The sequence below is a fragment of the Anser anser genome, assembly GCF_964211835.1.
Source record: "Anser anser genome assembly, chromosome: 1".
Lineage (NCBI taxonomy): Eukaryota > Metazoa > Chordata > Aves > Anseriformes > Anatidae > Anser > Anser anser.
The window spans coordinates 191,248,905-191,271,924 of record NC_139720.1 but is presented as its reverse complement, the minus strand read 5'-3'; the positions used below and the strand labels follow the sequence as shown (position 1 = coordinate 191,271,924).

Genomic DNA, 23,020 nt, shown 5'->3' with positions numbered 1-23,020 from the left:
GAAACTAAATAATGGAAAAAAAAATTAATTTTGTACTGAATACTCAGGACTAAGTACCACTTAATAAAACAACATCTGGGGCTCCTTCATACCTGCATGTTAATTCAGGAAGCAAACATTAGTGTTATTATTTTGCCAAAATAGCTCCAAATTTGTATGTGCATTCAAAATACAGTAAGTTAAATCAGATCAAGTCATTTTATTCCATGATAATAGTGTTCACAGAAGGAATTCATCAGGCTGGCAATGGTCAGAAGGCTGTGTGTAGAACAAACCTTTCAAATGCTTTGCACAGTAGATCATAGAGGTTTACCGAGCTTTTAGTGAACCAAGTTAGTAGTTTCCTAATAATGAAGAAAAAAAATGTTACTTTAAGCAAAGAAGGATAATACTGAAGAAATGAAAAGCTTAATAAAGGTAAGTTTAAGATAGATTTGCAGAACGTAGATCGTACTCGCAGTGCACGAGGAGTATTTCCATTATTTTCACTCGCGTCCATGTCCCACAGCCAGGCTGCTAGCTGAGTCTGATGTTCTCCTGCTTTGTGATCAACGAGATCGGTGCCAAGAGAATGCAAGGTGTGCACATAGCGCTGCCGTCCTGATTTGTCGGCAGCCACCCCCTACTATTGTAACGAAAATGCAGGGAAGCAAAAGTTGGTCTCAATCAGACGCGTGCAGAATGACTGAAAAATGCTTGGGAGAAGCGACACACTTAAGACGAAATCATACTCTGCAGGAAGTATGTAAATATTTGAAAAAAAATGCAACGTTTTGAACCGGCTACTATGGACAGGGCTGTCATTTGGGTGGAAATTTGGGTGGAAATAGCGACTTGCGCTTTATTTGAATAAACGTTTATACAAAACGCAAAGGCAAGGTGCCGGAGCGCCGACGGCACGGACACGACGAGATGTGCGCCGTCCCAGAGGGCCGGGCGCTGCCGCCAGGAGCCGGTCCCGGTGCAGCACCGCGGACAGCTCCGGGCCTCGGAGCCTCCGCAGGGAGGAGCGGGGAGGCCCCGCGGGGCGGCACCTCGCAGCCTGCTTCGGGCAGCAGCGGGGCAGGAGGGGGAATCGGGGCCCGTCGTGGGTCAAGGCAGGGTAGGGACGCAAGGGATATGGGGAACTGAGGGACTGGGATCAGCGGGGAGGCCAGAAGCCGTGTTCGAGGTCCGAGTACGCGCAAAGAGTTTTCGGAGTCTGCAGACTAGGAGATGCCTCAAAACCAAACCAAAATAAAATAAATCACAGAGTACTTTTTAGAAGCCTGTTGGCAAAATAACCCTAAACTTGGGGTATTGCTTCTATCTCTCACTGAGCAGAAACTTTCACACACACAAAAAAAAAAAAAAAAAAAAGTGAATGCAATTTAAACAATCTAAAAAGGAAGAGGTCTCAGCTGCTGTGGCATTGGGGACAGTGCCCAACTATAGGGCCTATACAGTGATGAAGTAGCCCATCAGAAAGACTGGTCAGATACCCAGGTATCTGATAATTCTAAGCTAATCATTACATTATACTTATATATTTTTTCCTTATATATATATATATATATTTTTTTTTTTCCCTGCAGAGTTCAATTTATATATGTATATCATGGAACGGTGTTGATTGGAAGGGACCTTAAAGCCCACCCAGCTCCAACCCCCTGCCATGGGCAGGGACACCTCCCACCACACCAGGTTGCCCAAAGCCCCATCCAGCCTGGCCTTGAACACCTCCAAGAAGGGGACTTATATGTGTGTGCATCGGCACACATATATACACACAGACATAGCCTACAGCGCTGGGCAAGAAGTAATACGATTCCTCATTCTCACTGCATGCATACCCAAGTTAACTGCTACACATACACCCATTTTGCCCAGGGAGGTGGTGGAGTCACCGTCCCTGGGGGTGTTTAAGGAAAGGTTGGACGTGGTGCTTGGGGACGTGGGTTAGTGGGTGACATTGCTTGTAGAGTGATGAATGGACCAGATGATCTTGGTGGTCTTTTCCAATCTTAATGATTCTGTGATTCATTAACTACGCCCTAACTCTGCTCATACACGTATTGGTGTTTCTGTTCTTTCAGTACAGACAAAACAGATCTTTATATGTCCACTGTTAACATGGAATGAATGGAAGGAATCAGCTGCATGCAAAATGTGCTTCAGAAGCAGCAAAAGCAATAGTAACAGCAACCCAACCACTCCATTCGTGCATCACTCACTCAGCTAAGGGCAGGACCTCACTATTAAAATAGCAACACAGTATTCTTCCCTGAGCACGCATGCTTGAAGGTAAAGGAATGAGCCATTACTAATGTGGCTCAGAGTTGTGTGAACTATAAAAATAACTTACAGGATGTGTAAGATATGTGCAAATGTTCAGCACAGTAGAACTGATGTTGCATAAGGAAATACATTTTAATGGAACTGCCCTCGATGAAGGCTTAATACTTGAGATGGGACAGAAAGGTCCAACACAAAAATTGAAGTGCTTTTTTTGGAAGTAGACGTAACTGTTATTTCTGTCCCACTTGACTCAGGATAAGAACCCCAACTGTAGGAGCCAAATGGCCTTTACAAAGGGCTGCTAAAAATAATGGGATGAAGTGATTCCCGATTATAGCTGTTCAACCTGTAGAAGAAAAACAAAGCTGTGTTTATTTTGTTTTATGTGTATGTTTGATTCTTGCACTTCAGGCAATTTACATTACACTGAAGATAAATTTAGCGGTGGGATAAACACCTTCTGGAGTAAGTGTGGATGGAAAGGAACAGCTTGCACAGAGTTAGTAGGTGGTGAACCTGCTCCGGGTCTTATTTTAACTGGTCAAAGACCTGTGTAAACTCAGTGAAAAAAAAAAAGAAATTTTGCTTTGAGGTAGCCTGCGTCTCCAAATGTTGGGCTAAACCCATTCCCCCTGTAAACCAGAGCAGGCTGCTGAAGGCTGCAGGACGCCATGCAGAGCTCACCTTTTGCTGATAGTTTCCACGTACAGGCTGAAATCAGATTAGCTGCACAGCATCTCAGGAGAGCAAAGGGTACATTTCATTCTAAAGACTTATCTCTGAGTGCAGCACTGTTCGCTTGCCCATTTCTTTTGCTGCATATGCTACTCTGATGAAAGCTGGGTATGCACGGCTTCGTTGTTACAGCCACATTATGTGACTGGATAACATTAATGCCATTTGCCTCCTCTCTCCTTTAAAATCCTGTCTTTGTCTTTCATTTGTCTTTCATGCATCGTGATGCATGATCAGTGCACTCAAAAGGTGAGTCAGGTCTCAAAGCTTCTTCACAAACTGGCAAGTCCTACAAACTCAATAAATAAACTCAGAAAATTCTCCTCATATACATGCCTGTGATTCCTTTCTTTACGTACTTACATGTTTATTTTTCATGGTTATTAACACTCTGCCTTCTGTTAATAGAACTAGGCTGCGCGATTCTGCTTGGCTATGCAAATCCAACCATGTTGACACCAGATCTAAGCCAAACCTTACTGCTGCACTTACATTAACATGATTTAATTGTGCCTGTGCCTTAGCAAGAAACCTGGTATCAAAGCCAACCTGATAACCTATCATATTTCCTGTTCTATTTTCCATTGTTACTGTTTTTAGATCAAAAGGCTAAATTTATAATCATCATATATCAGACAACCAAACATCCAATGAATGAATTCCCTCTTTCTAATTCTAAAAACCTTAAAACATGAACAGAATGAACACCTGACACTGAGCCAAACCAAGAGAGGCGATGCGACCCATCACAGCGACTCCAATGCACAAGGTGTAACTTCTTTGGTTAGGTTCAGAGCAGGGTGTCTGACAAACCTCTCAGGTCACAGCACAGCAACTACGTGTTGTGTGTCTTGCTTCACGGTTCTCTGTTGCTTTTCTGTTCATGATGCAGTATAAAGCAGACATTGCTGATATGGATCTAATATGCCCCAGGCTTATTGGGACATGAAAACAACATGATCCCCTTGTATTAGTTTTGGAGCTGTTCTGGGATACCATGCGTTCAATAAACCCTGAAAGACTATGAAAATTAGGAGGAGTGATGCGCCTATTATCCCCGATCATTCCCTTTTTCTAGACATGTAAATGACTCACATGAACTTTTCAGCAGTGCCAGAGGAACAAACTTTGCAGAAATAGTCTGCTACTAAGATGAAAGAATGAAAAAACTTGTAAATGGTTGCAGGTATAGAAAAAAGATCTAATTAATACAGAAAGAAAGGAAAAGGAAGATGGAAAGAGTCTGAGGAATAGGAAGAAATTAAAGCACTTCTGTCTAGTTTGCAGTGATTGTGTAACAAAGGAATCGATTTCTAGTTTATATATTATTAAAGGAGAGACTATTAGAGAGGCATACAGGGCCATAATAGCAGCTGGAAAGTCACTGATAACATAATACATGTAAAAAATGGAAAAACTGATTAACTTAGCCCAAGAGTCCTCTGTATCTTTTCAATGGTCTTGTCCAATCCAGCTCTGAGTTATTTTCAGATTTAAGGCTTTCTAGACATGTTCTGGATTAGCACAGCCAGTTGACCTGAATTTAATATTTCAATTGAAACAAATTGTTATTTTTAAAACTTCTGTCCATGATTTCCTATTTATTTCCACAGAAATAAAATTGCTTTTCTTAATTTCAACAATACAAGTCACTTAACATCTTACTCCTTCCCTAGGTAAACCTAGGCTGATGCCAGTACCAATAGCTGTGTATCCTGAAGCAGATAAACAACAGAAAACGTCTATTAGGTATTAACCAAAGATGGCTTAGAAGATATTTCTTATAGTTTAAGGATATAATGCTGTTCAAGTTTAACATTATTTTTAGCTTTCTTTCTTGCCATACAATTATGTTTATGTAAAATATATCCTATTAAATATCTGAATAGAAGACAGTTGGCTGGAGAAATAATGCTCATTAAAAAAATGAAGAAAAACTGAGATAGATAGTAAGAAATATTTCTAAGTACAAGGCAGATCCTTCTCTCAGATTTACCGAGGAAATGACCATGAGCAAAAAGCATCACAAATTAACTTATGAGGAAGTAAATTCTTCCCTTAAACACAGGAATTTAAAAAGAATCCAGTAAAAGACTCAGAGCCCTAGAACAAAAGACGAGGAAAGATTTGACAGCAGCTCAGTAAGTGAACTTGGTGCTCTGAGAGAGGCCCATTTGTACCGAGAAATAAGCGTGGAGATGCACTAGAAAGCCAAGCTGTGTTGGCATAGGCAACCTTCCTTCTCACGTGTCCCAGCTCGGTCCTACTCAACTTCACAACTCTAACATTTGAGCACCTACTGCCCGTGACTGCAGGTAACTCTAAGTCTTCAAGTAAATCCAGTACATCCACTGAATGTCAAGTTACTATTACTTTTGTAGTCTTATACAAGATCTTCCTTGTATTTTAACCTTCACAGTAAGATTAATGAGCAGGCTGCAAAGATCTCTGGCCACCCATTTCTCAGAACTGGACGCAATCTCTTTGACTACTACGACAGACACAAAAGGTGCAAACATAGCTCTGTTGTCAGCTTATGACTTGACGAATAAGCGTTGTCAGCGCATAGCAAAAGAGGATTATTGTCACTCAGAATAGGTAGACACCTGTCTGCAAGGCCGGAGTTTCCCACTCTCCCCACAGTTTGGCGCTGACACCCCCATGCTGCCACGTCTCCCACTGTGACTGCCAAGAAGCGCTGCTTCGTTTTGCGCTGTTACCACACGAGCTGCCCGCTCAGCAAACTGAACAGCAACCCTGCTGTGCAGGGATGTATCGCCCTCCCCCTGCTCTAATCCCGCTGACAGTGAAGTTGTGGTACCATGGGCGAGAGGCACAGACACCACCTGCTTGCCAGTGGGAACTGCGAGGACCTGTGGGCACCAGGGCACATGCTCCCACTGCTGCCGCTATCCCCAAACTTGCTGGAAGAAAGCCACTAGAAAAAAGTCCATCTATATTATGTTTGTGCTTTCTTTTGTACAGGAACTCCAGGTAGCAGAGAACTAGCTGAACAGATGATGAATCCAGCTTCCTGCAGCAAGGGCAGGTTCTAGCTCTTCCAGATCAAAGGGGACTACGTAAAATAAAACTGGGAGTTGCCCCACGTGGCCATTTACTTGGCAGCAACTGGAGACCATGCAATTACTTTTTCAGGTGTTTTAAAATCTGAGTTTGAACTGAAGCCAGGTGCTCCTGTTGCATTTGATTTCTACACGAGAGATTATGAAACAATCTGAGAGCCAGCCAAGACAACCGGGCCCAGCACTAGCTTCTCTGACCACCCCATCCACCCCACAGATGGAACAACTCCCTGCTTTTACTCCTGGAGCCACTACACACAAGTGTACATGCTCAGGGTGTGCAGTCCCTGAACATCCCGTTGCTCGTTACTTCAACAGAAGCCTCCAGGATTCTCCTGAGAGCATCCCACCCAACAGCACCGTCCTGCAGCTGCCCTGCACCTAGCCCAGGGGCAGATGCCACACACAAACTTGGGCTCGCAGCTGCTAACAGTGACCCCCCTGCCTCAGGGAGGGCTTTTAGCTCCACTCTCACCTGTTCCTTATTGCCACAAGTTTCTCACCATCCAACCGCATCCCTTTTACTTGAGCAGGGTGAAGAGTTGGATCCAAGCCTGGCCACCTCCTAGCACACCTCAGCACCGAAGAGCCCTCTCTGGGCTGGCAGCTTTGTATTACCAGCCAGGTAAACACGTAGTATGTGGCTGCATGTACTTTCCAGTGGACATTTTTATAGCAAAAAGAGCTAACCTTGCAGTAATTGACAGGCAGGAATTGGACAGGTCACCAAATCATCACACGTTCTCTAAATCGCAAGCCTGAGAAGTGCAGAATCCGTCCAGCAGGGCAATCACTCACACCAGCTGATGCTGGAAATGCTGCAAGAAAAGTGAGCCTGTGGAGCCATTAGCGCATACGCATCACACCTTCCTTATTAGACATACGAAGACAATAAATACAGGAGAATATGAATTTTTGAGGCTTCCTGTACTGAGTACTGTTAAGATTGCACAACCTTGAGAAGACTGGCTGCTGTGACACAGGAACAGGGCTGGGAAGTGTCCGGCTCCTGCTGCCTCTAGGGAAGGATGGAGGATGCCAGGAGCAAATGCAACGCCGTGCCACACCACGTTCAACAAGCACAAAGAACCTTCCTGAAGTGGAGCTCAGCAAGGGCGACAAATACAGTTCCACAGCAGCTGAAGCGTTACTTCAAACAGGGAGAAAAGTGTGCTTAATGGATGCTGCCAGAAAAAGCTTCTAGCTGGGATGTGTAAGTCAACTAAATTAAAATGTCCAGAGCAAATTATTGAATATGCTGAATTTTAAGAGGAAAGGAACACAGTGGATTGTCGGATCATTTGTGTCTTAGTGAGATAGAAGCTTGACAATTTATGAGGGAGGAAGGAAAGAAAAACAAAACAAAAACCTGTGGGATTCCAGAATTTGAACATTTGGGTTCACTTTGTTTTTGTAGAAAAGGACTAAATAAAATTCAGGTACAGATACTGGATCCCAAAACCCAATACTGTGTAAGAATTGAAGTTTTCAAAGCCACATTTCGGATAACGTTGGAAAAGTTAGATAACAGGAAATGTCGATTTTCTGCACTCTAGGTAACAAACTGGATTTCAAACACTTGTATTCGATCCCTTTTCCAGACATCTGCACCTTTAATATACCTGTGAACAAAAGCTCTTTGAAAATAAACCTATCATGGGCCACTTTGCAATTTTAAATGTTTGAAGTTACTCAAAAATTGACTGATGTTGCAAACATGACAAAGCTACTAACAGCTAAATTAGTGGTCCTGGTGTTCTTTATATGCTCTCGCTTTAGTGCCTGACCTGGTGATAGCAGACCGTAACACAAACTGGATGTTGCTCTTGAAAATGAATGTGATGCACAACTGTACTTTGATACCTTTATACACAAACTTGAATAGTCCAAGTGACATGTCACCGTCCTAATTTGCATATCATTTTTTTTCCCCCTTTTAATGACATATGGTGGTAACATTATAGAGTTGTATTTAAACATCCAATCCTGTGAAAAAAGATAGAGGCAAAGGCTATTGCACCTTTACATGAGATATGAAAAATAAGCTAGTATTTTTCCTCTCCTCAGCCCCTTGCAAGGCAGAAGAAAGGATAAAACATGCTATTGGATCACCTCACTGGCTGGAAATCAGGGATACCTAACAGGATGTAATAATATAATAACACAGCTTCACTCTGAGGATGCTTTACTTGGATTTCAAGTTCTCCTCAACAGGTAGCACCTTAAGGACAATTACATATTTATTGTCCAAAATTCTTCATATATTTACTTCTACTCTTTCATTAAAAAAAAATAAATCACAAATTTACTTATTAAAGAGCTAGAAATAAATGGTTAATCTTTGAACTAGAAGGCACTGCTAGTGGAAATACCTGTGATAGTTAGCATGTGCATATGGGACCAGAAAAGGAAACAAAGAACAAGTGATAAAATCTGCAAATGGTACAGAACTACTGTGGTACTAAAAGCAAAGATAAATCACAAAAGGTATGGTGCCCAGGATGAGAAAGGGTAGAGAAAATCTGACTTGCACAAAATACAAAATAATCCAAGGGGAAAAAAAAACGAAACAGCACACTGTAGTACATAAAAATCAGCACGCAACAATCAGCTCAAGAGTTAGCAATCAGCATTCAGGAAAGAAATTGTGAAATCTTTTTGCACAACTTGTTAAAATATCAGCTCAGGGTTGAGCAGCTATCAACATCAAAACCAGAATATTAGGAATTATTCAGAAGGCCACAGAGGGGATAAAAGGTGTTATTGGATCACCATATAACGCTTACTGCATCCACATCTTGAACACTGCACGAGTACTAGTCCTCCCATTACTAAAGAGCAATAGGAATGGTTACAAATAAAGAATAGCTTCTGTGTAGAAAGAGATGAATTAGGACTCCTAAGTTAAAAATAAATAACAGTGGAGAAGGGGATAAAACAGACATCTATAAAATTCCAACTAGCAAAACCAATGGGGAGATGTTATTTATGGTCATGTTGCATCTTAAAATACAACACCTAGGAATCTTAAATAGTTAAAGGTATAAAACAAAAAAACTTCTCACAAAAGAAACTCTAACTCTGCAAAGGGGAAGCTGCAGGGATCAAGAACACGGGTTTGAAAACTGTTAGGAATTGCATGGAAAATAAATTAACAAAGCAAGTCCTTAAAGACACAGATGGCTTGGATCAAGGAACCCACAAACCACTGAGACGGTAAAATAGTATTTGGGGGTGGGAGTGGAGAAGTGAAGGAACGTCACAGAAACACCAGCAACAGAAGCCAATACCAAACTGAACCGCTGAGGCTTTATTTGGTCCTATCCACACAATTGGCTGGGGAAGGAAGGTGATGAGCAAATGACACCCATTCAAATGAGGTCAAGGGTAAATACTAGACAGCTCATGTGCGGCAAGACAGCAATATAGCACGGAAGACTTCATCCTTCCTATCCAGTAGCCCATGATTTCTAAGGAAAACTAACCGTACTTTTGAATATTCCACCCCTGAAGCTCAGTTACAGGTACCCTGTCTTGAACTCTATCAGAAATCTTGCTCTTAACATTACACACTAAAATCTCATCTTAATGAAAGAAGCCATGAGCATCCTCCCTCTAACCTTTAGGGCATTAGTGAGCAGGTAAGCAGAATTCCAACTAGTTAGTTAAAAAAAAAAAAAAAGCTATATATATATATTCCCCACAGTAAGGGATTTAACTTCAAAATGACTTTGAAAGAACCAATCAGCAAGGCAACAGCAAGTCGAAGTCAGGTTTCTACAAACGTGGGACTTGAGTGAGGGAGCTATCAAATATAAAAGAAAACCATAGAGAGAAAACGAAGTAGCAGAAGGCATCCATGCATTTAGACACTGTCCGTAGCAGGAGTAACAGGAAAAAAAAAAGGTAGTTCTGATAATAACATTTCAGTTTCCTCACTTTTTAACATTGCTAAGGAGGCTCTCAAGAAAGGTGTTAACGTTAGTAAAAATTAGCAGTCCAAATCACATCAGAAGAGATCTTACCAATATCCTTAAGCTCATTTAAATCTAAGAAATTTCTTAGAACTACTTTTAGGAATAGAAAAGCACCTCCAATCTGTGGGACTTCTAACACAAGCTTTTCACGTGCAAAACTGAAAAGGACATAGCTTACGACAGGACTGTACCGCTTCCCTTCAATGTTGTCATGACCGGATGTTGTAACTGAAATGTGTCTTGTCAAGGCAGTCCATCGCCTTGTTATGGACTGAGTCTTGTTATCAATCTACTGGATACGGCTCAAGAGTAATTCACACAAAGCCTCAATTATTTACTTTGCAACTTTATTTCTTTATAAGTTATTGGTATAAAGTTTAATATCTAATTATACAGTAATCTGGGAACTTTAAGGGAAGCTTATTTTGTCCTTTTTAGTGTCTTTTGCCATTTGGTCCTCAGACATGTTTTAGGAGGACTAGTAATATATGTACCTTAAAATTCTGTACAAAAACACTTCAAGCCTTTGTTTTGTTTTTCTGAGTAGGATGCACAAAACATGCATATCGTAGACAATATAATGGTTAAGGAATTATTTCCCTCTTTAAACTAAGGCAGTCAAAAAAAAAAACATGAATATTGAGTAATTTGGAAGAGTAAAATGACATCCTCAGTGCTCATTTATTCCTTGAGCAAATATCACGTTGAGTAAGACACACCCTCTTGGAATTGTCACTGATTTGACTGCTGTCTGTACTGAAAAGACGGCGATTGTCAAAGACAGCATTTAATTATGTACATTTTATAATGTCACTAACCCCTCCACTTTTGAATATGAACTTGTCAGCGTTAAGCATTGTGTAAAACCACATGCAAAAATTGCCATAAAAATTTTAAATAGAACCAAATTGGCAAGTTTTTGGAAAGGATATTTCAATGTTAAAAAAAATATATTGTATATTAAAATGAGCACTTCAAGTAACTTAAATATCTTTAGCAAACATATCCAGCAAGAGACTCTCTGTAAAAGAAATTGTTCTTAGAACAAAAAGCTAATGGATGGCTATTTAGACTCTAATTTTTCAACACAGTGGTAGGTCTGTGTGAAACAATTTGTCATCTAAATAAAGTGAGTCCATTACACTGTTAAAAAAAAACATACATTAAGCAGGACTGATTAACTATTGCATTTCCGTATTTACAAAAGTGCTTAGCATAACAAAATTACCTAAAAAAATATAAACTTTACCGATATCATTTGGTTCTATGTGTACTCCTAGATCTGCACTTGGAGAAAAATAGTATTTACATTGCTAGATTTAGACAAGTTTCCTATTATTTTTAAAGAAACCTAACAAAACTCCCCACTCAAATGGACCCCTATGCAAGTCAACTCATTTGATCTGGCTCATCATAAATAGAGCAGAAATAAACCCTTGAATACTGAGCAGTATAAATCATTTTAGCCGTTGTCTGTGGCATTAGACCCCAAAACAGGCTGCCGACAAATCGGGCAAGTGGAGTTTTCAGAAAGCCAGCGATCAATACAATGAATATGAAACTCATGCATGCAAGGTAACTGCCTTAGCTTATTTCCTGTTACGTATTCGTTAATGCAAACACTACACGTTTTACTTATTTCGTCTTCAGTGTGAATATCCCCATAATTCCGGGTGGAAAGATTGTCAATCTGCTCTTTGGTTAAACCTCTTAAACGCTCATCTTCGTCATCTTCATTCAGCAGGAAGAAGTGGGCGAGACGAAGAATGGGCAGCGTTCCATTTTCCACTAGGTTGTTAGCATCTTGAGACTGTCTGCTTTCTTGATTTTCATTACTGCGGCCATAGTGTTGAACGTCATCACTCTGTCCGTTTGTTTCACTGCCACCTTCTGCCGCGTGCCCATTCCTAGAAGAAAACTCGCTTGGATCACTGCTATTGTTGGCTGAACTGGAGTTATTCTGCTCTGCGTGTACATCTGCTAAGTGATGGCCGCCTCTTTGCATTTCTGAGTTAGATTCAGTTTCCATTAAAGAACTCAGTTCTCCAAAACCGGTCATAATCTGTCTAAGGATCGATCGAAGGGCCACCGATGAAGGTTCACCAAGCCCAGTTTCTGAAATCCGGCGAAGAGGTATCCGTATAGTGCTAACGTAGGTTCGAATACCCGCACGTTCTGATCGCGATATCGTGCGCCGAAATCCCCCACTGTCACTTTCAAAGGTAACTGTGTTTTCTGCCATTCCTACTCTAGAACGAGTTCTACTAGCAATACTGTCCCGGTCTCTGTTTTCTCCAGGCCGAATTCTTCTCACCTGAAGATCTAGTGTAATCGTTGGATGCCTTCTAACAGCAGCTACCGGCCTACTAGACTCCTCCTCCTCTGAAGTTATTCCCGAGGATGGGGCTGCACTGGAAACCTGAGGAGTCTGAGCAGCACCTCTTGCTTGTTCTTCGGCAGGCTGCGTAGAAAGCTGTGCTGTTTGTCTTCTGGTTCTGGTGGCTGGCTGCGTATTTCTATCCTGTCTCTGCCCGTGTTCCTCAGAACGAGCAGCGTCACCTTGCCTTTGCAGTGGAGAGCGGCTTCGACTACTCAGGGTAGACCTCAACCGCAGAATTTCCAGTCTTTGGTTTGAATTCATCCGAACATTAGTTCTAGATCTGCCTCTTGTGACTCCTGCAGAAGTACCTCTTTCTGGCATCTCTCTCTGCTCGCCAGCAGCTGTAGAATTATTACGTGTAGCACTTGTTTGGTGAAGGCCTGCCAACTCCCTCGTTCTACTCCTGAGCCTCCCTGAGACTGGGTGCGAGGCTGCTTCAGAGCTCTGCACCACAGAACTTCTTAAAGACCTGGTCCTCGCAGTGCCTGAAGTCTCGCTGTTGGCCTCTCTCGCGGTCCTGCTCCTCGTTCGTGTGGTTACGGGACTGACAGCTCTTTGATGTCTTCTTTCTAAATACATCCTGCTACTATCTATACCCACGTACTCTTCACCAGCAGTTTCAAAACTGTTGTGCTCATGATTTATGTTGATTTCAAGACTAAATCTAAATTCCCCACTGTTTGGATTTGTTCGACTCACAGCTCTCCAGGTTTGGTTCCCACTCTGTCCACTGCGAGTGGCGTTGCCTGTGCGACGAAACGTGTTCAGCCATTCCAGCAAAGAATCTCCATTTGAGTTTTCTCCGAGAACGTCAGAATCTGAGAGAAACAAAGAATTGCAAACATTCATACAACTGCGCGCTCAGCGCACAATGACACATTCCAAATCTTCTATGCTTACTGAGCCCTGACTTCAGCAACGTTATACTAGCAGGACAGCCACCCTTCTATGGCTAATATCATTCAGCTGAAAATACACCATATGTAAAATGGTTAGTACTTCGCTGTATCTTTTTCCCCTGAGCTGGCTATTTCTTCTTCTTAAATCTGACTGAAATTGGCCGAATGATTAAGCCTATATTGTTGGGAAGTGAAGACAGCATACATAATACCAACCTCACTGTTAGAACAAACAGAAACAGAACAAAAATCAGCACAGAGGTTAACAGTTCTCCTGTTAACTTCTTTTCTGTTCTAATTCCCCTAACATACAATAAAACCTTTTAAGAATTAAAAGTGAAAATTATTTCTGTGCTCTGAGATTTACTACCAAAGGCAAACCAGAAGAAGAGGAGAAAGCAATCTGTGGCTCACGTGGAAATATTTCACGAGAATTGATTCTAAGTTCATTTTCCATCATTACAAAATCTCTCTTAATTGAAGAACATTTCGCTGAGGCAAAATGGGTAAGAAGACATGAAATGGCCGGTACTGAAATTGGTCAGCATTTCTCCTAAATATCTGTATAGAACAGTATTTATGCATCACGTACTACATAAACATACAAACGAAGTCTGTTTACCTCCAACAGCTCTACCTTCACCTTCTCTGTTTTCCAGATCAGCCTGCGATGCCAGACGCTCCTTAGCCCCCTCCAAACGTTGCTGCAACTCTTCTGCTGTTATTTCCCCTGAAAAAAATTTACGTTTTGATAATGCTGTTAGATAAGACACTTATTGGCTCAACACAGCTATGGAGAAGTGTTTTCTATCTTGAAGAAAAATCTTCAGAAACTAGGTAAAATTAATTAAATTTAAAAACAGAGCACCAGCGTGAAATTGGAATACAGGTAAACAGATAACAGAGGAAGCAAGTACCACGGAGGGGAGGTGTGTGCATCCTGAATGTGTTGTCAAGAGCACGCTGGCTTCCAGCAACTCAGAAGCCCAAAAAACTGCACAGATGAACAGCTACTTCAGTTCAGCAGAAGTTAATTATTTGGGTTTGGATATCACCAATATACAGAGGTGTACTGCTTGAGAAAGATCTATTTTTCTTCCAGCTTTGGTATCTATTTAAGTTAACTTTTATTGGCTATCATTAATTTTAAACAGAAATGTAAGATTTTTCCCCCTTTCTAGGAAAACAGCAGCTGTCAGGCTACTGAAGTTGTACAACCAGGTGCAGTGCCTGCCAACAGCAGCATTACTTCACATGACAGCTTCTCTGCTGAGGGCATCCCCATCTTACCAGGAGTGCCGAGCAGGTTGCGGTCTCTCATCAGCCTGTAGTCTTCTTCGTTGAGCTCATTGATGAACTGGTAATAGGCTTCCTCCCTGCTGAGGCGCTCCCGCTGTCGTTGTCTCTCATCTTCGCCGTAACTGTGCTCTCGTGAAGATGCCTGCTCATTGCCATTCCCTGCACGGTGCCGAGAGCGATCCATAATGGGAATGCCAGGTTGTCCTGAACGAGATCGGAAGGTTAGACTGCACAATAATTGAGGTAGGAATTTACCTAATTTACTTGTAGAAGTTCCCAGCGTTTTCAATTAAGTTAGTTTATTAATAAATAGCTAAAGACGATTAAGATGAATCAAACTATGTTATTTGCCAAGTCAGTTCACTGGTGTAGTTTATCGTGCAAGTATTTTGCTTCTAACTTGCACAAGGACAGCTAGAAGTCCCTTTTCGCTATCGAAAAGACACACCTGTTGGTACACCAACTTTAAAATACAATAGCAGAGACAAATTTATTTTAGCTAAGTAAGGATATTATAGGAAATTAAAGGGTAACAATCTGTTTCCCCTCTCCTGAGGGAAATACAACAGCAGTGTGTAGTATTTTAGAGGCTAAAATATCACTGAAAACACTGTTCTGTAATTACTCAGTGCAATTTCCGATGACCACGGTTACTGCTTTTGAGAAGACTATCTTCCACTTGAAATGTTTACTGATAAGCTCGTGAGACTACAGCATTATCTCAGTCGGTACCACCACTCCCTTAGCATAAAGCCTACGGATAGATTTTTGATGGAAATTATTCTTTTGACATTGTGACATTACTTGTACCTTGCCATCTTTAATCCGAGGATTAGCTAACAAAGGAATACACGTCTCCAGAAAACTGGTGTAGGAGAATGAAGTCGATGCTTACCCACAGAAATCCTTCACTTTACCAACACTGAACCAGTGGGGCCATGCCCTCAGAAGGCCTCCCGTGAGCAGGCAGAGGCATCATCCCTCTTGATTGCTGTGCTACTACCTGCTCTCTCTGCTTATGACTCAATTCTAGGCCAATCAAGAAATACCTAAAGAATACCTGTTCTTCAGTATTCAGTTTAAAACAAGAGAGAGCAAAGCCTCATCCTTTCAACACGACTTCACATTTTTACAAAGTCACATGTAACACCTGCTGAGGTAGACAACCGACAGAGCAGATCACTCCTAAAGAGGTCACCTGGCCAAAAGACTCACCAGATAGCACCATTCCGTTTACTGCGGAGAGGAAGTTATTGGTTACATACTTGTTTGTTTGTTTGTTTTTGGGGGGGAGGTGTCAGTTGACCAACATATCCAACTCCCTCCAAGCATTAAATGGGAAAACACAGCACAGCATTCTCAGCACACTCCCACTCAGTAATTAGTCTTCCCAGGAAAGCTCACGAGCCAACAAACAGACCAAACCAACTAACTATCAGACATACATTCAATACAGAGTAAATCTTTACCAATGCTGCCAACAGATACAAAGAATCAGGAAATGTATTTGCCAGGAGCAGACACCGGCATACATTTAATATACCTTGCTTATGTTCTCCTGTGGATCCATTCTGATGCATCCTTCGTCTCCTCATTTTCCATCCCATATGCTACTTTTCCCCCCACCGCAGGTAACTGCGCTTGCAAACATCCCTTCCCAACCAGACTTGTCATTCAGCTCTCTCCTGCATCCAATACTGCACTCCGAAGTACGTAATGCTTCTCTCCTAGCCCCTTAACTCATTTAACTTAAAGTTAAATCTGAGTACCTCCCTTTGAAGACCTTTTCTATTTTGATAATATTTGTGGGGGCTGTTAACTTACTATCTCTCTCTTTGCTCAACCTCACAAGCTAAGTAATCGCTGCCTTCTGTTCATGGCTACATTCAAATCAGGTCACTTCTCCTCTCTCAGTGTGAAACACCAGTTTCTCAGCCAGCTCTTATTACCGTGGCTTCCTCAAAGCAAACGCAATTGTCTCCTCCCTCCACTCAGCACAAGGTTATGGCGTTATCATCATCCTGATGGCACCAACACTTGGCTGTTGTCATGAAAATGCCCAGCCCATACTGCACTGAATATTAAAGAAAGCGCCTCTGCTCTTGATGACTTACAACTTGAGATAAACAGAAAAGGGGAAGAGGACAGATAAAATTCATTTAAAGCTGTTATTTAGATGAAAGCCTGACAGTAAGTGCTACTCTTCGCCCTACCACGACCATAAGTTAACTGACTTCCTGGATGTATCACCATGTGCTGCACAGAAAAACTCTCAAATAAGTTCTAGAGATGAAAAGTCCATCGCATGCCGTCTCCCTCAATCTGCATTCCACCTGTTGCTCAAAACAGATTCTTCACTTTTCATTTTGCATCCATACAAAACCTGGAAACCTCTTCCTCGGTTTTTGTGGGTGGTAGAAAAAAAAATACTGTTTTGTTGACAACTGTATGGTAGGGTGATTAGTCACACTCTTTAAATGAGTCACTTAGAAACGATAAGAAGTGTGAAGTGTTCAGTTGTCCCATCTGTTTGCATGGCAGCTACTACCCATAGTTATTATTATCAAACATCAAAACGAAGTGCTTTGGCCCTTGAAATATTTTAGGGTATTGAAATTTGAAGGGTATCAAGAGCACCAAAATGAACTGCTCTGGCACTCAAGATACTTAAGAGTACTGAAGAGCTGAAGGGTTCTCAGTGATAAGGTGTAAAAATGTGAATTTGAAAGGCCTTAATGACTCGGAATTACTCTTGCATCGCAAAGAAACAGGTGTCACACCGCAACAGTTTACATTTGGTAGAATTTTTAGCCTGAGACTAACTCTTATACTCCTTAACTGAAAGCTACTTCAGCACACTGGCTAAGATACACGTTCGTTTTTATCTAAGCTACATATACCTTAGGCTTTCAGGTTTTGGCCCCCTTCCGCGGGTTCCTGTCCCCACCTCCCTCGGGCATCCATTTCCCGAAAGGCTACCGGCTGCAAGCAAGACGACAAGCGCGTTTAGACGAGGGAACCGGCGGCACTACTTAGCATTTCTGTCACACTTCAGCCTCCGGGCGAGATGATCTCACCGAATTGGAACAAAAAAAAAAAAAAAAAAAAGAGAGAAAGAGAGAGAGGACCCACCAGCCCCTGCGTGAGGCCGGGGGAAGGACGGACGGACGGACACACAGACAAAGCGGCAGCGCCGTGAGGCACCGAGCGGCCCCCGACCCCCCCCCCCCGGTCGGTGCCGCAGGGGGGCGGCGGGCGGCGACCCCCGGCCAGGCCGCCTGGGGGAGGGGAGGCACCGCACGCGGTGATTGACACCTCCCGCGGCCAATCAGCAGGCCGCCTGCCGGCCGCCGGCCAATGGCGGCGGGGCCCGGTAGGCCGCGGGCCCTGCCGCTGCGCCCCCTCCCCCCGCGCTCCAACCCCCCCGCCCCCCCCCCGCTCCCGCGGCCGGGCCCCAACCGCCGCCACCGCCACCAACCGCCGCTAACGGCCGCCGGGCCGGGCCGGGCCGGCCGCCTCCCTTCAGCGCTGCCAAGCAGGGCCCGGCCAGGGGGGTGCCGGGGCTGCCTGCGGCCGGGCAGCCCTCACAGCCCGGCCCCGCTCCCGGCCGGGAAAGAAAATGAGGAAAAAATGCTCAAAAACAGGGGAAAAAAAAATAAAACTCCCCCCCCAACCGACCCGTCGGTGTGCGGGCGGCGCGCTCCAGCCCCGATTGCGGTCCGGGCAGCTGCCGGCAGCCGCGACGCGCAGGTTCCGAGCGGCACCGGCCCGGCCCCCCTCCGCCCAGCACCGCCCCGCGCATGCGCGCGCGGCCCGGCCGGTGGGGGCGCGTGCCACGGCCGTTGGGGCCAACGGACGGGGCGCGCGCGGGGCGGGGGTGGGGGGTGGGGAGGGGCTGTGAGGAGAGGCCTGAGGGGAAGGCGGATGGTGGCGGTTGCTCTGGGTGCTGCAGCTCCTCACGAGCTTCGCCTGGTCCTGTATAGCGTCTTCCCCCCTCAAGCATATCCCTTTACACGTTTTCAATAAAGATTTTTTTCTCACTTCTTTATTTTCTTTATTTTCTTTATTTCTCCCCCTACTTTGCCATTCTCCACATTCTCCCCCTTTCGAAGTACAGAGCCGTGTAAATTTTTCACCCAAGTTCCAAACCCTTTTACAAATCCCACAAGTGCTGATAGCGTACACAAACTTTCCCTTCTGAGTTCCTTCTGCAGATCGCTTCTACACGGGACAGACACTGACAGGAGCGTTTCACAACTTGCATGAACTACTCGCAAAATGAGAGGATTTCACAGGGATACCTTAACTCATTCCTAGGATATCCAAACTGCTGATGCTTTTGTTCAAATTTCCTTTCAGAAATACACGAAGTGTGGATATTTGTTATGCTACTGATCTTGATGTAAAACCAACCCCTCTGTAATGCGTGAGGTGAGAGGAAGAGCGGGAGTCTGGTGTCCAGGAAGATAACCTCTGCTCCCCATTTTAACAACAAACTCCAGGATTTGTTTATTCTGGTTGAGAAAAGAGTTTACAGACATGCTACATTTAGTTTTCTTGTTAGTTTACCCGTCTTTTATGTCAGTAACTGATTTCCACCAGACAAATTGACAGTGCGTGGGGGGGAATTTTTTAGCACCGAGGCTATGCGTGGGGCCACTCCTTTATGTTGCGTGTATTCAAGAAATGGAATCCTTGTTGTTATTCAGGTTCCTTGCCACACCAGGAATAATTAGTGATTACCACATTATACTATGATTTCCCTTGCCTGGTATAATTAAAATAGTCTTTCCTGAGCACCAATTTTACTCTGGTAATAAAAGCCAGAGTACCTGCCTTGTATACAAAGTAATGCCTGGCTCTCTTGGGAAAAAAAAAAAAAAAAAGCCAGTTACTTCCCAAAATTTTCTTTTGTTATTAAAATCTTTTTCTCCCATAGTATGATGTTTAGTAATCACAGTCAAACACAAAATCTTCACAGGTGTCAAACCCATATATGGACTGCTCATCCAGAAGAAGGTTATAATATATTTTAGGAAAATAGATAAGTAAACTCGTATTTCCTTACTTAAAGCTTCTACTGAAATAGTCCTTTTTCGACTTTTTCTACTGACCTTCCCTATGGTGCAGAATTCTCTGTTCATTTTATATTCATGCTTCACAACAGTACAATATAACTACGTACAGTATTTGTTTATTTTATGCCACATAGTTAGCACAAAAATAACAATAGTAGATCTTTCCTCGAATATTATTATTGCACTGTAGGGATACTTTCCACAATAAAATACTTCCTCTGCAATAATAATAAAGGTAGCCTTTAGAGGGCAGCAAACCTCAGGCAATTACTAAATTTTTCAAAATAAGCTCTGCAAGTCTGCTTTAATTTGATTGTTCAGTCATTTAATTTCTTTAGAAAGTAACTTTATTAGATTTTATTACATATGTAAGTAGGGCAGAATCTTTTAATACAGAACTTAATAATAGAGTGCCCGGGTTGGGGGTCTTCAGTAGAACAATATCAATACTGAAAATTATTGGTAAGCTGGAGGGAGCTCAGCAGCGAGCACCAAGACGGTCACGGGCTGGAGCACGTCCATGCGAGCGGCCGTGGGCACCAGGGCTTGTTCAGCTGGGAGAAGGGGCAGCCTGCCAGCGCTGGCAAAGAAGACAGGGCCAGGCTTTTTGCCCAAGTGCACAGCGGGAGGAGAGACTGTTGCCGTAAGTTTGAAAGAAGGGATGTTTAGGGTAGGTATAAGGACAAGAATTTTCACCCTGAGGACAGTCAGGTCCAGAGAGGCTGTGGAATCTCCCTCCACAGAGGTTTTCAAGACAAAGCCCCAAGCAACCTGAATTTAATAGTAACCCTGATTTAAGAAAAATATTGAATTAGCTAACTTCCAGAGATCCCTTTCTATGATTCAGTTTGTTGAAATAATATAAAATAGTCAAATAATATTCAATATTAGGGTTTATTTTCCTACAGTAGGCCTCTTTTCAATAACAAAAGTAATCTAGGCAGAATTTTGAAGATCTGTCAAGATTCTTTAGAACTGATTCTCTGACTTCTTCAGGAGCATAAAGCAGCCAGACAGAGAGTTACTGAAGATGGTCACGCGTCTGGCGAACTGATGTCCCACCACTTTCTAACATAACTCTCTGCTATACCGGACCTGGATCCAAAGAATGGGCAGATGGTTGTTGGTAACTTGCACTCCTGCCAGAATCTAGGACACTTCGCTAGTCAAATCAATGTTATAGTTAAGTGCAAAATGCAGAATACTTAACTTTACATACCAAACTGTTTGCAGAAGCAGCACTTTAGCTTCAAGTAAACTGCGTTCTTAAATGCTGTCAGTATTCAGCTAACAGATCTGCGCATTAGCAACTGCAAGGTTTCCAGAAGGTGTTCACACTGTGCAAGTACGGTTGTTTTTCTTTACACACAGAAAAGGAAAAAAAAAAACAATGATAACAAAAAAGGAAACAACACCACCAACATTATTCTTCTGCTTTCAGCTTTCACTGATCTAAGCAGAAGAGGAAGATGTACAGCATTTATCAGGACTGGCCCTCTTTCACTCAGTACCAAGCCGGGAACACCTTAGTCACACTGCTACAGAAAATATCCCTTCAGGGAAACAGGGATAAACTATTAGCAGGTAGCTACTCTGAAATGAAAAATTGCCCTGAAAAGCAAGATTATGCTCAAATTTGGCAAATTGGTAAATGGAGCAAGTGGACATTCTAATGGCATGGGGATGTGACTGAGTATTGTGTATTAGTCACTTAAAAATAGATGTTGAGAAAGCAAGAAAATTAAAGATTTACTTTTATATGTTTTTTATCTATTTGTTAACAGTGCAAAACACAGAGCAAGTAGCTTTTTGTTCGTTCCCCTAACCATAAACTTTGCTTCACAAATTTGGATACTAGCACCTGCATCGTGGCCGTATAAACGTGCACAGAACAAAACCAGCTCTGCTTCCAGCACTGCTGCTCCAGCTTGGGCACAGAACCCTCTTTATCCGGTGCTGTTACCTCAACACTCAGCAGCATCTGCTCATTCCTGCAGCCCAGGCAGTTCCCAGACAAACCAGGCCTTTCACTTGAAACACAATTCCCTGCATTCAGAGACGTTTATGGTGTGAATCCGCCTTGACTGCTGTCAGGACACTGCTCGCTTTGGTAACTATCTCTGCCCCTCTGCACATGATCAACACTAACACAGTACTAGGTTGTTTTGCTATGGGGAACCCTGATTTGTTTTACAGGTGTGATTTCAAAGAAAAAATGTCTAAAGCGTGTGTGCAGGAAACATTAGAAACAAAAAGACCTGGAACAGAAGGATGTTATAAAGCAAGCCATGAAGGTGGGAAGAAAAAAAGAGAAAAATGAAAGTTCCGAAGAACCAGATTTAGCAGGAGATGTTAAATGTGTGTTTTCAGATTGACTTCTGAGATTGCACGAAAGGCAAGGAGACAAAATGAGAGATAAGAAATTCAATTGATGAAAAGAGCCTTTGTGGGGACCTGAAAGTGAAGAAGAGCAGATCATGGCCTGGTCGTCTCTTTCTTTGTAAGAATGGGGCCCCAAAGTAAACATTTTTTATTTAAATTATATTTGGATAGATTTTTAAAGTAAAGCACAAAAAGTTTGCAGTTTTCCATGAAGCTGAACTAAAAGTTGGTCTTGAGGTGTCAACATTGATTTCTTCTCATTAGAAAGTTGAAGTTGTACTTCATGTTTCAAATCTCCTATGACTGGGGGACTATTCACCCGAACTGATGGAGCATAGCCAACAATACAAGTGCAAACGGAGCGATGCAGCAGAAAATACACGTATATATTAGCTGTGGGTGGCATGTAACCCACATGGCAGGAAAAGCTGATAAAAAAAAAAAAAAACATTTGCAGAAAAGGCGGCCTCTGCCCTCTTTTCTTGCTGAGCTCCCTTCATTTTCCCCCTGCGCCCCCAGGCCGGCTGAGGACTACACTTCCCAGCGCGCCCCGCGGCCCCGCCGCCGGGACTACCACTCCCGTCATGCCCCGCGCCGCGCCGCGCCCACCCCTCCCACCGCACTACACCTCCCAGCATGCCCCCGCGCCGCAAGGCATGCTGGGCCGGGCGGGGAGGCGGGGCCCCGCCCTACACCCGCCGCCTTCCACGCGGCCGGCGAGCGGGCGAGGAGGTGGAGGCGGTGGCGGCTCCGCGGCGGTTTTGCGACGTCGCTTTGCGACAGTGCCGTCAGGCGCGGCGGCCGTATTCCGCCGGGGGAGAGACCGGCTGGTGTGCCGCCGGGCGGGCGGGGGGCGGCCGCGGAGCGGGGCTGGGGAGGGAGGCGGGAGGCGGGGGGCGGCCCGGGGCCT

General features: G+C 43.4%; 2 protein-coding genes across 7 annotated transcripts in view; one reads left to right on the top strand and one right to left on the bottom strand.

The window, feature by feature from the left end:
- Nucleotides 1-10,402: 10,402 nt before the first annotated feature.
- On the bottom strand, nucleotides 10,403-18,483 carry RNF6 (ring finger protein 6). 4 transcript variants are annotated; one of them, XM_083816088.1, is made up of 5 exons: nucleotides 18,329-18,449; nucleotides 17,551-17,632; nucleotides 14,642-14,854; nucleotides 13,974-14,081; nucleotides 10,403-13,270 (listed from the first exon to the last, which is right to left on the bottom strand). In XM_083816088.1, the coding sequence occupies exons 3-5, from the start codon at nucleotides 14,832-14,834 to the stop codon at nucleotides 11,535-11,537; spliced, it is 2,037 nt and encodes a 678-aa protein (XP_083672214.1). In that variant the 5' UTR covers nucleotides 14,835-14,854; nucleotides 17,551-17,632; nucleotides 18,329-18,449; the 3' UTR covers nucleotides 10,403-11,534. The 4 variants fall into 4 exon arrangements, with proteins under 4 accessions (XP_083672214.1, XP_083672215.1, XP_083672212.1 ...); XM_083816089.1 differs by lacking the exon at nucleotides 18,329-18,449 and adding an exon at nucleotides 18,129-18,313; XM_083816086.1 differs by lacking the exon at nucleotides 17,551-17,632 and having other exon boundaries at nucleotides 18,329-18,483.
- Nucleotides 18,484-22,679: 4,196 nt separating this feature from the next.
- The window catches only part of CDK8 (cyclin dependent kinase 8), an 81,276-nt gene continuing 80,935 nt past the window's right edge, over nucleotides 22,680-23,020 (top strand). The window contains exon 1 of one of the 3 annotated variants that reach the window (XM_083849771.1): nucleotides 22,680-22,842. In XM_083849771.1, the coding sequence (XP_083705897.1) occupies nucleotides 22,695-22,842 (148 nt within the window). In that variant the 5' untranslated portion in view covers nucleotides 22,680-22,694. Of the gene's footprint in view, nucleotides 22,941-23,020 lie in introns of all 3 variants that reach the window. The other 2 variants (XM_083849769.1, XM_083849770.1) reach the window with 2 other exon arrangements.

Bases quoted from the DNA above. Each gene is read 5' to 3' on its own strand.
- RNF6 (XM_083816086.1), bottom strand. From the start codon at position 18,452: ATGCGCGGGGCGGTGCTGGGCGGAGGGGGGCCGGGCCGGTGCCGCTCG. The intron at 14,855-18,328 runs GTCGGTTGGGGG...GATCTCGTTCAG, and splicing joins CGCCGCCCGCACACCGACGG to GACAACCTGGCATTCCCATT. The intron at 13,271-13,973 runs GTAAACAGACTT...TGTTTCTCTCAG, and splicing joins TGAAGGTAGAGCTGTTGGAG to ATTCTGACGTTCTCGGAGAA.